We start from the raw sequence: 14824 nt of genomic DNA, 5'->3' as shown, positions 1-14824 counted from the left end.
CATCACATCAAACCTGGTTTTATTATACCATAACAATAGTCAGCAAGGATAGGAAATTAAATGGTTTAGGATTTAAATAGGATTTTGGAATATATTTTAATGAACAAGGTTAAAAGCTAAAGTTGTGTAAGGTAAGCAGTGATTTATAATTATGATAGTAATATAGGATTAAATATGAGTTAAAACAACTAGTAATGTGCAGTAATTTACCATTATATAGAGGGGGAGGAGGAGTGGAGGTAAGTAATTCAAAGTACCTTCCCGGGGCATACCTTAGCATGTACATCCATCCCTGAAAGTTTCATTTTCCTAACCCAACCCCTTTCCAAGATAGCCAAAAGTAACTAAAGTAGAATTTTACCAAAGTTGACAGCATATCCTTACCAAAACTGCCCCTTATTAAGTGATCTTCCTTGTGTTTTCTATAATTATATGAACTTTCTTGTGTTCTAATACCTGCACTAATAAACAAATACATGTTTAAGATCACCATAAAAAGCTGAATCTTTAACTAAATGTTAGCAATAATTAGGCCCTTATACGTTCATTATAGACAAGGATTGTTATCTATTTACTATTCATTACTATGAAGAATTTTATTTTTTTTTTTTTTTTGCTTCAACCAAATCATACAGAAAATTTTTTTGTGGAAAACTGGTTAGGGGTTACTCAGTCACAAATTAAGACTTATTTTTTCCTTATTATGGGTCAAAATCTATTGGCAGGCAGCTAACAATGGGGCCACAAACATGTTTTCCCTAATCTGCTCTTTCCTTTGGTTTCCTTATAATTACTTTATAGTCCCAAATTTCCAGGGGAGGCATGGCCCTCCTTGCTGGTACTTATACTTCCCAGAGTATGTTCTTGGCCCTGGATTCATTACTGAAAGTTTAATTTTCCTAACATAACCCCTTTCCAAGATAGCAAAAAGGGTCAATATATACAAAATCATATTATTGAGTTAGGAATAAAGTTAATACACATTTTGAGGCCTTTTTTTTATGCTTATTATGAATTTAATAAGCTTTTATATCAGAATTTTTTTTCCGCCCCCCCCCCCTATATCTGCCCATTCCGGGGTAGGTTTGTTTTAGCCTTTATAGGGGGGGGCTGAAATTCATTTCCAATAGAAATACTTATTATATTTGTAATCAGCACAAAAAAGGTATCGAATGGTGTATTCACTTTATTTGAAACTCAATACTATGATTTGGTATGTATTGACCGCAAAAAGTAGCTAAACTAGAGTTTTACCAGGCAAATTTCTAAGATTTAGAAATCAGAAGAGGGATACATTGAAGCTTATGAATAACTTCTCAGAGTATGTTTATAGCTCTAGATTCATTGCTGAAAGTTTTATTTTCCAAACCTAACCCCTTTTCAAGATAGACAAAAGTAGCTAAACTTGAATTTTGCCAAAAGATATAAAGAACAACCTAATCAAGTGAATTTTTTGGCTTGATTAAATATCAAAAAAGGTAATAGCCTCAAATTACCTCAATCTTTAGTACTTACCAAGCAAATTAAGGAAGAGAAGAGTTGAAAATAAAGCTACTGTGGGTGATAAGAGTCTCGGAAATATTATCTTCTGAATTCTATAAAATCTTCTAAGAAATCTGATGTCAAATCCATTTTCACCAACAGCATCATCATCATCATCATCATCAAGGGTTTTGAGTTCCCCTTTGTGTTGAACACCTTGGGAACCAAAGCACTGTTTTATATATATATCACTTCACATAACTTAAATGTTTTTATAGCGTCAAGTCTTTTCCAATTTCCTTAAAGAATTGTATTACAATTCTGACTATTTTCAGGTTGTCTTCTAAGTCATTCAGCCCTCCAAGAATGGAGTGCAAACTTATGGGGTCAGGCCTCCCTCTGAAGAAAGCATATATCTTGTCTCTTTGCTCCTGATACTCCTCGCAATCCAATATTAAATGTTCCACAGACTCTTCTTCCGAACAAGTCATGCAATTTCTGTCTTCACCGTAAAGTCTAGCACTGTAGTTATTTGTGCCACAGTGTCCTGACCTCAATCTGAACAGTAGACGTCCTTTGTGTCTGCTAAGGTTTTTATAAATTGACTTTTCAAACTTCCAATGCAGCTTTCTTGTAACAAATAAATTGCCAGTCTGATCTCTCATATTCTCAAAGCTTTCTCGTAATACAGCTTTAAGCACACAGTCCAATTGACTGATCACTATGGGGGTAGAAGAATTACGAACCATTCCTTCTGTGGCTGCATGTTTGGCTTTGCTATCTGCCAATTCATTTCCTATTATTCCCACATGTGATGGAACCCACTGCAATACTATTCTCCTCGATTCCATCAACACTAACAACTTTGAATAACATTCAGCTATTTCTCCTGATTTGCACCGATCGGCCTGGAATGACTTAATGGAAGAAATCACAGCTTTAGAGTCAGAACATATCAATATGCCAAAATATTCCTCGTGCACTTCTGATAATGAAAACTCAAGTGCTTCTGCAAGAGCTACTGCTTCTGCTTGGAAAACTGATGCTTTACTGTGAAGTTTAAACTGTTTTGAAACATTCATTTTAGGGACAACAAATGCAGCACCAACCATCCCTTCATTTTTCGATCCATCTGTATAAATGTCTAAGAATCCTTGATACTTTTCTAACTTCCATATCCGGAAACAGGTATTCCAATCTAAGTTATTACTCTGCTTAAAGTCCAAACCACATACTACAGATTTCTCTTTCCAAGGAGGTGGTAACACCACTTGAGGTACACATAACATCTCAGTGAACTTCAGTTCAAGTCCCTGAGGTTTTGCAATACTGTCACATTGCTCAAATATATTTGCCTGGAACCTCTTATTTTTGGGGTTTGCAGTGATGATTCTTCCTTGTTTTATAACTCTTGACTTCAAAGTGTTGGTTTTATCAGCTATCCATAGTCTTTGAATATACTTCAATACACTTATTTTCCTTCTAGTCTCAAGTTCTGGTAGACCACTTTCAGATAGTAAGAATATCACTGGTGTTGTTTTTCTTGCTCCGAAAGCATTTCGTACAGCAGAGTTTTGTATTACATCCAGTCTTTTTAATGTTGAATGCGGTCCAGACCCATATATCACTGAAGCATATTCAATTTTAGGTCGAATATACTTCACATAGAACTCCAATAACATATTGGCCTTCATCCCCCGTGAGTATGAACTGAGCAACTTCATAATATTCAATCTCTTCATACATGCAGCACAAACCATTTCAACATGTGGGTACTAACTCAGTTTGTCAGTAATTACACACCCAAGGACCTTAGTCTATTTCACTTACTCAATAGGATTACCATTGAGATAAAGAATGGGTAAGTTCGTTATTTTATTTCTAGTAATCACCATCATCTTAGATTTGTGAGGGGAAAATTTCAAATCGATTCCCTTGGCCCAATGTTCAATTTGTTGTAATGTGGATTTTACAACCTCCATTGTCTCTCCTAGTGTTCTTGCTACTGCCCAAAAAGAATTATCGTCAGCAAATATCATCCCTTTCGACTCTCCATTCTCAATCGGTATATCCTATTCTGCAATATTATAATAATCAGGACCAAGTGCTGATCCTTGTGGAACAGCGCGTCTTCTTCTTAATAGAATACAAGACTCTACAGAGCCAACTCTAACAGTGTCTTCTCTTCCTGACAAATAGTTCTCAGTAACAGCTAATGTCCTTTCTCTGATTCCGGCTCACATACCCCCACTCAATATCAGATGATGCACCATTGAATCAAAAGCACTATTCACATCCAAATGGACAATAACTATAATCCATCTGTTCTGGAGTGCATAAAGGGCATCTTGTTTAAAACAGAGCAGGTTTTCAACTGTGCTTTTCTTTCTCCTAAAACCACACTGGATATCATTTAGAAAACCCCTCTTTTCTATTTCCCAATTTATCCTCTTTTTTATCATTCTTTCAAAAACTTTACCTAGTATCGGTAACAGTGTGATAAATCGATAGTTTTCTATTTTTGACATATCCTTACCAGGCTTAGGTATCATCACGGCCTGGCCTTTTTTCCAAATAGTAGGGAACACTCCACTGTCCCAAGCAAGGTTCATAACTTCCAATAACGCATCCATCCATTTATTAGGCATTGCTTTCACGAATCGTGAATGAATCATATCAGTGTCTGGGGAAGTATCTGGAAGACTCGTCACAATATTTTCCAACTCTTTCATGGTAAATGGCTGGTTATAGGGTTCATCGTTACCAACTTAACTATGTCTTCTTACTTTTACTGTTGATCGTGCTACCTCATCATGAAAGGGATCTTCTCTTCCGATAGTCTTTAATAAAGGCTTTGCACCTCCATTGGCTTTTTCTAAATCACTAATCAATATCTTGTTTTCAAAAGTAAGGGGGGGGTTTCCTGTCTTATCACCTTTTGCTTTCATATTCTTTATAAACTGGTAAACTTTAGACAATGGCTTCCTAAAGTCCAGACTTTCAACAAATTCTCTCCAACTTCTACGTTTTGCCTCAATCACACATTTTTTAAACTTGGTGTAAGCCTTTTTAACTGCAACATAATTCTCGACTGTAGATATCCGCTTGTAAATGTTTTGCTGGCACTTTAACTCCTTTTTGAACTGACTACACTCCTCATTCCACCACTTAGAATAATTCCTTATGGTTTCACATCCATCAGACATGGGTATAGAGTTTTTGGCTGCTATTATGATTCCATCTTGAATAGCTTTCACTTTTTCATCCAAGGACTGTGCTTGCTGCACAATTTGTTTAATATCCATATTTTCAAGTTGACAATTAAATTCCTTCCAATTTGCCTTTTTAATCTTAAATCTTGGAATGCTAGTTGTTTGCTGGGGACATGGCTTATCCACGTGTACTAACACTGGTAAATGGTCACTATGCAGTGTAGAATCTTCTACCACCTCAACATCTACTTTGTTGCAAAATCTAGTCCTTGTAAACACCAAGTCTATAGTTGAATAAGTGCTGGATTGCACATTCTTTCTTGTAGGTAAACCCCTAGGAGTGGCCAAGAATATATCTTCTTCAAGTAAAAATTGTTCTATACTTTTTCCGGAGTCATTAATTAAATCACATCTGCACCACATTTTACTGTGTGCATTAAGGTCACCAACTATTATAAGTTCTTCTGCTTTAGGTACCTCATCAAAAATTTCAGCTGCCAAGGAACCAACTTCCTTGTTGTTACCGCTTGGATTGTAAATATTCACAATGTTGATCACAGTTTTGGAGTCAAGATATAATTTACATCCAATTACCTCCACTTCTTCTGAAGGCTCATCACCATAATCAATGTCCCACTGTTCATAATGCAAATTTGTACGGATTGCAATCATAACACCTCCTCCATTCTTTGTTATTCTGTCTTTCCTTATTATATTAAATCCATGATATCCTGTTTTAATATAAAGTTTAAGCCATGTCTCTTGAATGCATATGATATCCACTTTCTCTTTAATCACATAACAGCATACCATGTCCTTCTTCTCCTTCATCACTGAACATGCATTCCAAGAAAGTAACTTTAAAGTCATTTTTCAATACGCTTGCTTCGTATTGGTTCACAATCAATTGGTCCCATATTTAATTCATTGATAAATGAACAAACTTTTTCCACTTTCTCTAGCAGGGGAAGGCTGGCCATATCTAGCAAATCTGGGGATAATAATAATCCAACAAGAATTTTTGTAACTGTGTCTGGTACTCTTCTATATATGTCTTGTTCGGTTCCTTGGTTTGGAAGACTACTACGCTGTGTTGACTTGGCACTTTGAATTTGGTTACTGTGAATAGCTTGGGCATATGTTCTGTACATAACTTGTGCTCTCCTATATCCCATGTTATGTTTTTCTGCCATTTCCAGAATATTTCTATTTTGCTGCCTAATTGGACACTTCCTTGATGTTGAAGAATGGCAGCCTTTACAATTGGCACATTTGTAAAATTTAACTTTTTCTTCAGGATCACTGTTTTTGAGAGGACTGCTCACAGACTCGTGCTTTCCACCGCACCTCAAACAGACTGGCTCATTTGCTCTACAATTTTTCTGTACATGGCCATAACGCTGGCATTTAAAACACTGGAGAATTCTACGATTGTAGACAAAAACTTCTTTTTTCCTTCCGCAGCACCATACACTGGGTGGCAGAAAATTGCCTGTAAAAACGACCATGACCGCATAACTATCCTCAAGTTTCTTTAAATCCCTGTTATATCTCTTTTGACGAATTACTTCTGTAATCTCAACAGATGACTCTATGCATTCTTTAAGTTGTTCATTGCTTAGATACAAGGGCACTCCCTTGATGATTCCTCTTTTAATACATTCCTTCTTTTTTCCCCTCACTGATACACCTCCAATTGATTGTATTTTCATTACTTTTTCAGCTTCTTCATTGTCGTTGACATGAACTATTAACACATTCCTTTCTCTATTTGATTCAAAATCAAACTTGATGGGAAAAACATTCTCCTTTAAACATTTCGATATTGAAAAATCATCTGCTAGTTTCTCATTTTTATTTGTCACTTCAAATTCCACTCTTACTTGAAGCAATTCATTCAACGTACTCTCAATTTGACCAGAAACTTATTTTTCTCATTCTTGCCATTTTACTATACTTTGCAAAGTCTCTACAGGGGACCTCACACGTTTTCTTCCCAAGGATGGATTCAAACCCAGACTTGGGAATCTAATCTTTTCATTCACTCTGCCATCTATTAATCCTTCTGCCAACCTTTGATTTACACTTGACATATCCTCATCAGAATCCTCTGATAATGGTGGAAATTCATTATTGTTATCAAGCACCTGGAACCTGTTTTTAACAGGTAAATTATATCCACTCATACTAAGCGCACTGAGTCGTCCATTAGAGTCACTAATTGGGATAAACAAAACTTGGTGCTGAGGCTGGAACTGTCTCTCCTGGGGAAAATAGGCAGCCTGAAACTGGCTGTAAGGCATTAGAGCTGCAATATACTGCACAGTGCTTCTATACTGCCCACCAGCAATGGTATTCTGTTGTATGATCATATAGGGTGGATTGGAAAAGCTCCAGGAATTAGTGGACCCCCCTGATGGGGGCCTTGGCTACTCATATTGTCACTTCCAACTTTAATACCACTATTCAACTTACTTTCCTTCAGTTTACAGTCTTCTTAACCAGCAAAATCACCAAAAATCTCAAAAGAATCCATCAGCACGTGTTCACAGGATGAATGCAACGTTGCCACGACTCTCCATATTGTCAGCTTCAATGTCAGTCGCACGCTGATAGAAATTCGTCCATTTTCACCAACCATGTCAGCAAGTAAGTAATTCAAAGTCAAGCCAGAAACTGTCAGAGTTGCCGAACTTTATGGCACACAAATATCTTCGAACCTTAGGAACTGGAAAAGTTTGCTGGACTTTTTCCAGCTAGACTTTGTCCAAAAGAACACAGCAATGGCTATAGGAGACTTTCGTATAAAAATGTAAAGGTAATAGTCTGCTTCGCTTTGAGAGTATTTTATAAGACTTTTATTTATTTATTTATTAACTGAAAACGCGTCTACAAAAATTTGAAAAGGACGGAGCAAAATACAAGAAAAAAAACGATAGTACGAGACAAATATCGACAAAACCCATAAGATCAAATAGGAACGTCAATTATAAATAAATCAAGGATAAAGTAGGAACAAAATCAAACAAAGCAAAAGCAAATTCACACATACAACATCAACATTTTATAAGACTTTCGGTAAAATCAATTGTTTTTCAAAGTGTTGAAACTACTATTCCTCTGGCGCCAACGTTTCCATACCATATTTGACCAGTGTCATCAGTGTGGCTTCCAATATTCTATTAGAGGCAACGCTATAGCGTCTTATAAACTTTAGAGGAGGATCATTTGATTGGAAAGTGAAAGTTATAATACTCATTTTAACAGCCAAAACTGAGTGGAGACACACCCCAACGCCTTCTTTTCTTTAAATGCATCCGATTGAAAAATTGAGATAACTTTTGTACTCAACATAGTCCGAAGGCTATATAACAAGGCCTTCAGGGTCGATACATCCCCCAAAACCCTGGGGTGAGGGTTGGAAATTATACAGCCTTTGCTTTTATAAGGTTTCTATGGAAAAGTTGGCCGTAAAAGCTTTGGAGGAGGCTCATTTGATTAGAAATTGGTAGCTCTATTTCACTTTTAAAGTGTCAAATGTGATCGAAGGAAAAATTTCTTCCCCCTCTCCCTAAGCCCTGTTTCCCCCAAAAGCATCCGATTTAACTTTTGAGATAGCAATTTTGTTGTAAATAGACTAAAGATTACACAACAATGCCTTTGAGGTTGAAACGATCCCCGGAGCCCGGGGCAAGGATTGTAAGTTATGTCTCAAGGTATATAAGGTTTTTATGGAAGTGGTGGTCGTATAAACGTTGGAGGAACCTTATTGAATTGAAAATGTTCTAGTTTCAATTTAAGAGTTCTAATTTCATTTTAAGAGTCAAAAGTAATTGGAAGGGCACTAGACCCCACCCCAGGCCCCTTTTTTCCACAAATGTACTGGATCAAACAAATACAACTTAAAAACAATAGGGAAATTTTTTCAAGACAGTGCAATTTATACTAGTGAATATTTCGGCCCTATGTCCAAAGGCCGTCTTCAGCACAACATTCAATAAAAAATATATATATATAAAAACAAACTTACATTAAAATACAAAGTTTAAGAAAACCGCTTTTAAAAACCTTTAAAATAGCCCCAGTATCCTTACTTCAACGAAGTTCAACCAGGACTGATAAATAAAATAACGAGAGAGGATGAGTTCATTCAAACGAAATAAAATGAAATTATTAACTGCAAGTTTTCAGAGCTAATCTTGCTTTTTTAGCAGCTAGTCTTAAAGGCCTTTTTGTAACGGGTTCAATACTATTGTCAATTGGTTTAATAAAATATTTTGTTAGATCATTTTTAGTTAAATTTGAGTATAAAGAATTCAGTGAGTATTCTCCTAAGTCTCTATTTAAGGAAATATTTTTATTTATTTTGAGCCTAATTTCGATTGATTCCCGGACCACCTGTTTTATCCCCAAATCACTACTAATGAGAGAAGATTTTTCAAAAAGTATAGTGTTGCTGGGATTATAAAATATAAGGCTATCTAAAGCAAAATCAAATGAGTTATTATAATTATTAGAAATTAAAGCTGTTGCTATGTATTATTTATTCTGTTGTATACGTTTGTATAGATTCTGATGAGTTCTGCCAACGTAATAATTGCCACAATCGCATGGTATTTGATAAACCCTCTTTGGCGAGTAACTGGGGTTTTATCTTTACCGGAGTTTAAGAAATTTGTGATTTTAAAATTATTGGTGAAAACTAAATACAGATTGTATTTTGTGCAAATATTTTTTATTTTTGTGGTGATTCTTGGGATGTACGGAAGATAGATTATATTAGAGGGTTTTTCCGGAGCCTCACATTGTGAAATATCCTTGATTTTACGAAGATGTCTTTTTAGCCTATGGTTAATCGTATTATTGACAAAAGGAATGGGGTATCCGTTGCCAAAAAGAATATCTCTGATAAAATTTATTTCTGCTTTTTTGTATGAATCGGAGCAAATGTTCAGGGCACGGTCAATGAGAGAAGTTACAACTGCTCTTTTAACTTGTGGGGGTGATTTGAATTAAAATGAAGATATCTATTGTTTTGTGTGGGTTTTCTATAGATAGTGAAGTCAAAATTATTAGAATTACGGTTAATTAGCACATCTAAAAATGGTAGTTTATTTTCGAATTCAATTTCTACGGTAAACTGAAAATTTATATCATAAGTATTAAGAAGATCTAGGAAACACCGAAGTTAAGTTTCTCCATAATTCCAAAGTGAAATTACGTCATCCATGTAACGACCCCAATAGACATGTTTTTAAAAATAAGAATTTAATGCCCAATTTTCAAGGTTCTCGACATAAATATTTGCCAGTAGGCCGGATAAAGCTGCTCTCATTGGTAACCTATTTACTTGTTGATAAAAAGAATCACGAAACTGAAAATACATTGAAAACTTATTACAGATTTTAACAAGATTAAATAAAACTTCACCATCAATCCCTTTCACTGAGTCTTCGATTAAGTGATAATTTTCCTCTATTTTGGTTTTTAATAATTTCTCAGAAGTAGCCACATCTATATTCGTGTACATGGAAACAATTTCAACACTACTAATTACTGTGTTTTCTTAAATATGTGTGTTATTAAGTTTTTTAGCAAAAACTGCCGAATTAATAATGCATAAATTTTGTGTACATAGTATAGTTGTGAAAATTGTTCACAACTATTTCCCAAGATTGGAAGTAGGTACTTTAATAAATTCTATAATAGGTCTTAGGGGAACACATTGTTTATGCAGTTGCGGTAAGCCATAAATTTTTGGACAGAAACTACCACGGGTTTTACCCCCGTGGTAGTTTCTGTCCAAAATTTTACGGCTTACCAAAACTGCATAAACAAGGTATTCCCCTAAGACCTTTCGTAGCATGTACTAAAGCCCCCGCTTCCAATATTGGAAAATGGTTTTGCACAGCTTTCAAACCTTTACTGTATTCGCAAAATTCCTACATCAGTAATTCGGCAGATTTGGTTAAAAAACTTAATAACACAAGTATTTCAGAAAACACAATAATTAGCAGTTTTGATATTTTTTCCATGTACACGAATATAGAGATGTGGCTACTTCTGAGCAATTATTAAAAACCAAAATAGAGGAAAATTATCACTTAATCGAAGACTCAGTGAACGGGATTGTTGGTGAAGTTTTATTTAATCTTGTTGAAATTTGTAATAAGTTTTCAATGTATTTTCAGTTTCGTGATACTTTTTATCACCAAATAAATCGGCTACCAATGGGAGCAGCTCTATCCAGCCTACAGGCTAATATTTATGTCGAGAACCTTGAAAACTGGGCAGTAAATTCTTATTTTTTAAAACATGTCTATTGGGGTCGTTACATGGATGACGTAATTTCACTTTGGAATTATGGGGAAACTGAACTTCGGGGTTTCCTAGATCATCTTAATACTTATGATAGAAATTTGCAGTTTACCCTAGAAATTGAATTCGAAAATAAACTACCATTTTTGGATGTGCTAATTAACCGTAATGCTAATAATTTTGACTTAACTATCTATAGAAAGCCAACAAACACACTAGAGATCTTCAACTAACTACACATTACCCCCCACAAGCTAAAACATCATGCTTTGCGTCTCCTGATCACCGAGTCCCGAACATATGCTCCGATTCACGGGTAAAAGAAGACTTAAATTTCATCGGGTGCGTTCTTTTCGGCACAGGATCTACCGTTCCTTTTATAAATTTTAATATTAACCGTAGACTAAAAAGACATCTTCGTAAAATCAAGGATATTTCACAGTGTGAGGCTCCGGAAAAACCCTCTAATATAAATCTCTCTTCTGAACGTACCCAGAATCACAACAAAAATAAAAAATATTTGCACACAAAACAATTTGTATTCAGTATTCACTATTAATTTAAAAATCACAAATTTCCTCAACTCAGGAAAAGATAAAACCCCAGTTACTCGCCAAAGAGGGGTTTACCAAATACCATGCGATTGTGGCAATTACTACGTTGGCAGAACTAATCAGAATCTAGAAAAACGTATACACCAGCATAAAGAAGACATAAACAAAGCGTTAATTGCTAATAATTCTAATAACTCCTTTGATTCTGCTTTAGCTAGCCTTATATTTGATAATCCCAGCCACAATATACTTTTTGAAAAATCTTCTCTCATTAGTAGTGATTTGGGGGTAAAACAGGTGGTCAGGGAATCAATCGAAATTAGGCTCAAAATAAATAAAAATATTTCCTTAAATAGAGACATAGGAGAATACTCACTGAATTCTTTATACTCAAATTTAATTAAAAATGATCTAACAAAATATTTTATTAAACCAATGGACAATAATATTGAACCCGTTACAAAAAGGCCTTTAAGACTAGCTGCTAAAAAAGCAAGATTAGCTCTGAAAACTTGCAGTTAATAATTTCACTTTATTTCGTTTGAATCACCTCATCCTGTCTCGTCATTTTATTTATCAGTACTGGTTAAACTTCGTTGAAGTAAGGATACTAGGGCTATTTTAAAGGTTTTTAAAAGCGGTTTTCTTAAACTTCGTATTTTAATGTAAGTTTGTTTTTATATATATATTTCTTTTATTTAATGTTGTGCTGAAGACGGCCCTTGGACATAGGGCCGAAATATTCACTAGTATAAATTGCACTGTCTTGAAAAAATTTCCCTATTGTTTTTTAAGTTATATTTGTTTGATATGGAAAGGCAGTGTGGTTTTCGTCAATATTTGAATGTACTGGATCGAAATTTTGAGATAGTAATGTTGTTCAAAATAGTCCAAGCGTCAAAGAACTAAGGCTCCAGGTTTGTTTCAACCCCCCCCCCATCCAGCCTTCAGGGAAAGGGCTATAAATTACTCTAGTTACCTGTCATTAACATATAAAACTATTATGGAAGGTGTGGTGATATAAACTTGGTAGGTGGCTCATTCAATTAGAAATTGAAAATTCTTTCAAAATGGTTCAAACTTCAAATAAATTAACTTAGGGGTTGAAAAATCCCCCATAGCCCCGGGAAAGGGTTGTAATTTTTACAAGTTACCCATAGTTAACATATAAGGTTTTTGTGGAAGGGTTGGTCGTATTAACTTTGGAGGGGGCTTATTCGACTGGAAATTGAAACCTCAAGTTATTTCTTAAGAGACAAAAATGATGAAAGGACGCCAACCTCCCCCCAGCCTCTATACCCCAAAAGTATTTAGTCAAAATTTTGAGACAGCCATTTTGTTCAAATTAGTCCAAAGGCCAAATAATTGTTGCTCCGGGTTGATCGCCCCCCACCCCCAACCCACAGGGAGAAGGTTGTAAGTTTTGCAAGTTGCTTATTGTTACTTTGAAACTTTGTTTAATTTGATACTTGAATTTACTGATTTACGGAGAAACTTTTATTTACAAGGCAAGGTCTGTAAGTTATGCAAGTTGTTTATTGTTACTTTGATACCTTGTTTGTTTCGATGATTTCTTTAATTTGAAACTTTGTTACTTTGATTTTTTACTTTGATACTAGTTTTGATACTTTGAGTAAACTTTGATATCGAAAAAAGAAATTGATTTTGAAATAGGGAATATTGAAAAACTCGAAACTTTGGCAATAAAAAACGAACATAATATGAAAACCAAAAATTTCCGAGAAGTAATGGCGTTATTGAACATAAGATAACCAGAAATAGAAATATATAAAAATTAAAACTCAAAACGACCAGAAACTACTATATTGGAATAAATGGAACACAAAACAAACAGAAATTTAATAAACAATCTTAGTAAACAAATGTAAGACTGGTACTGTATAAAATGAATAAATAAATCTAAAAAGGAGCAAAACTTAAATTGAATATGCAAATGAAGCTTAAAACGAACAAAAAATCTTTTAGTATTAAAATATAAATAAAACCCCCCAAAAAACAGAAATTAAATAAACAATCATAGCAAACAAACACACGGCAGGTACTATTATAAATTAAAAATAAATCTTAAAACTAGTAAAGCTTAAATTGAATATGCAATACAAGCAAGATCTACTACCCCCTTTCCTAACTGTAAAAGTGTGAGGTCTTCTCCGTGATTTGTGCTTTACAGAAAACGAATTATATTACAAATATTTTCTTTTGTATTCATTACAACAGTGAAAATAAAATGAAAATTACAGTAAGTAAAATCTTGAACTGATGACCTCTCAGCAATTAATATCATTATATATGAAACACTTAGTTTAACTTTATTAGTTCTTTCCAAGACTGTCCAGGACACATATAGTTTTCCTAAGATATTGTTCCTAATTTTGCCCCCTGTTCCTAGGATATTGCTGTTACACCCTTTTGAAAACCTGTATACAGATGGCATGCTGTGATTAAGTTCACCTCTTCACCCCCCCCCCCAAAAAAAAAAAATCTTGAAAATTTCACCTACATACCCTTAGGCATAGTTATACTAGTAGTCACAATAGTAGTATTCATGTTGCTAGTCTTAATATTATATATATATATTAATATTAATAGTAATAGTAATATTAATAGTAATAGCGGTAGTACTAGTAGCAGAAGTAATGTTAACGTATTGCCTTTACAAGCAAATGCAATAGAAGCAGTAGTTATGCAGTAGTAGTAGTAGTAAATGTAGCAGTGGTAGATAAATTATTATCGTCCACATGTTGCATTTTTGTCAGATGGTTTTCCCCTTTTATTATTTTCTAAAAGTTCCGAATTAGTACCCAAATCAATTCATAAGATACACTTTTTTGACAATGTACTTACACAAAGCGTCTTTTGATTTAGTTCAAATGGTCCTTCAATATTGTGTATGGAGTACTGTGGTAGTAGTAGTAGTAATGGTGGCAGAATTAGTGGTCGCATGCAAATATTCCCTTTTTGATCATCTCCCTTATCATCTCTTGAAAGTTACAGATTAATATACCCAATCATTGATCAGTTACGTTCTTTTGACAATCCTTATACACATAACCTGTATAGATTAAGTTCAACAGTCCCCTCAACATTCTCTGAAAGCCTAACCTGAATTCCCTTTGACTTTTTGGAAAAAAAATTTCCAATATACATACCTTTCTCAATAACATAAACTATATGTAAACAATGAACGAATGGGCTTCTTTTCGAGTTTCATTTATTTATTCATAGTGATTTGTGATA

The 14824-nt window shown here is 34.6% G+C and overlaps 2 protein-coding genes across 2 annotated transcripts; both read right to left on the bottom strand.

Annotated features, from left to right (window-relative positions):
* Positions 1 to 1754: 1754 nt before the first annotated feature.
* LOC148941723 (uncharacterized) lies at positions 1755 to 3242 on the bottom strand. The gene has a single exon (XM_089104238.1). The coding sequence runs from the start codon at positions 3240 to 3242 to the stop codon at positions 1755 to 1757; it is 1488 nt and encodes a 495-aa protein (XP_088960364.1).
* Positions 3243 to 4250: 1008 nt separating this feature from the next.
* Positions 4251 to 5564, bottom strand: LOC148941722 (uncharacterized). The gene has a single exon (XM_089104237.1). It carries the CDS (start codon positions 5562 to 5564, stop codon positions 4251 to 4253), a length of 1314 nt encoding a protein of 437 aa, XP_088960363.1.
* Positions 5565 to 14824: the final 9260 nt, after the last annotated feature.

This window comes from Artemia sp. Qi Xiang Cuo, chromosome 18 (genome assembly GCF_049724085.1).
Source record: "Artemia sp. Qi Xiang Cuo chromosome 18, ASM4972408v1, whole genome shotgun sequence".
NCBI lineage: Eukaryota > Metazoa > Arthropoda > Branchiopoda > Anostraca > Artemiidae > Artemia > Artemia sp. Qi Xiang Cuo.
This window is presented reverse-complemented; position numbering and strand designations above follow the sequence as displayed.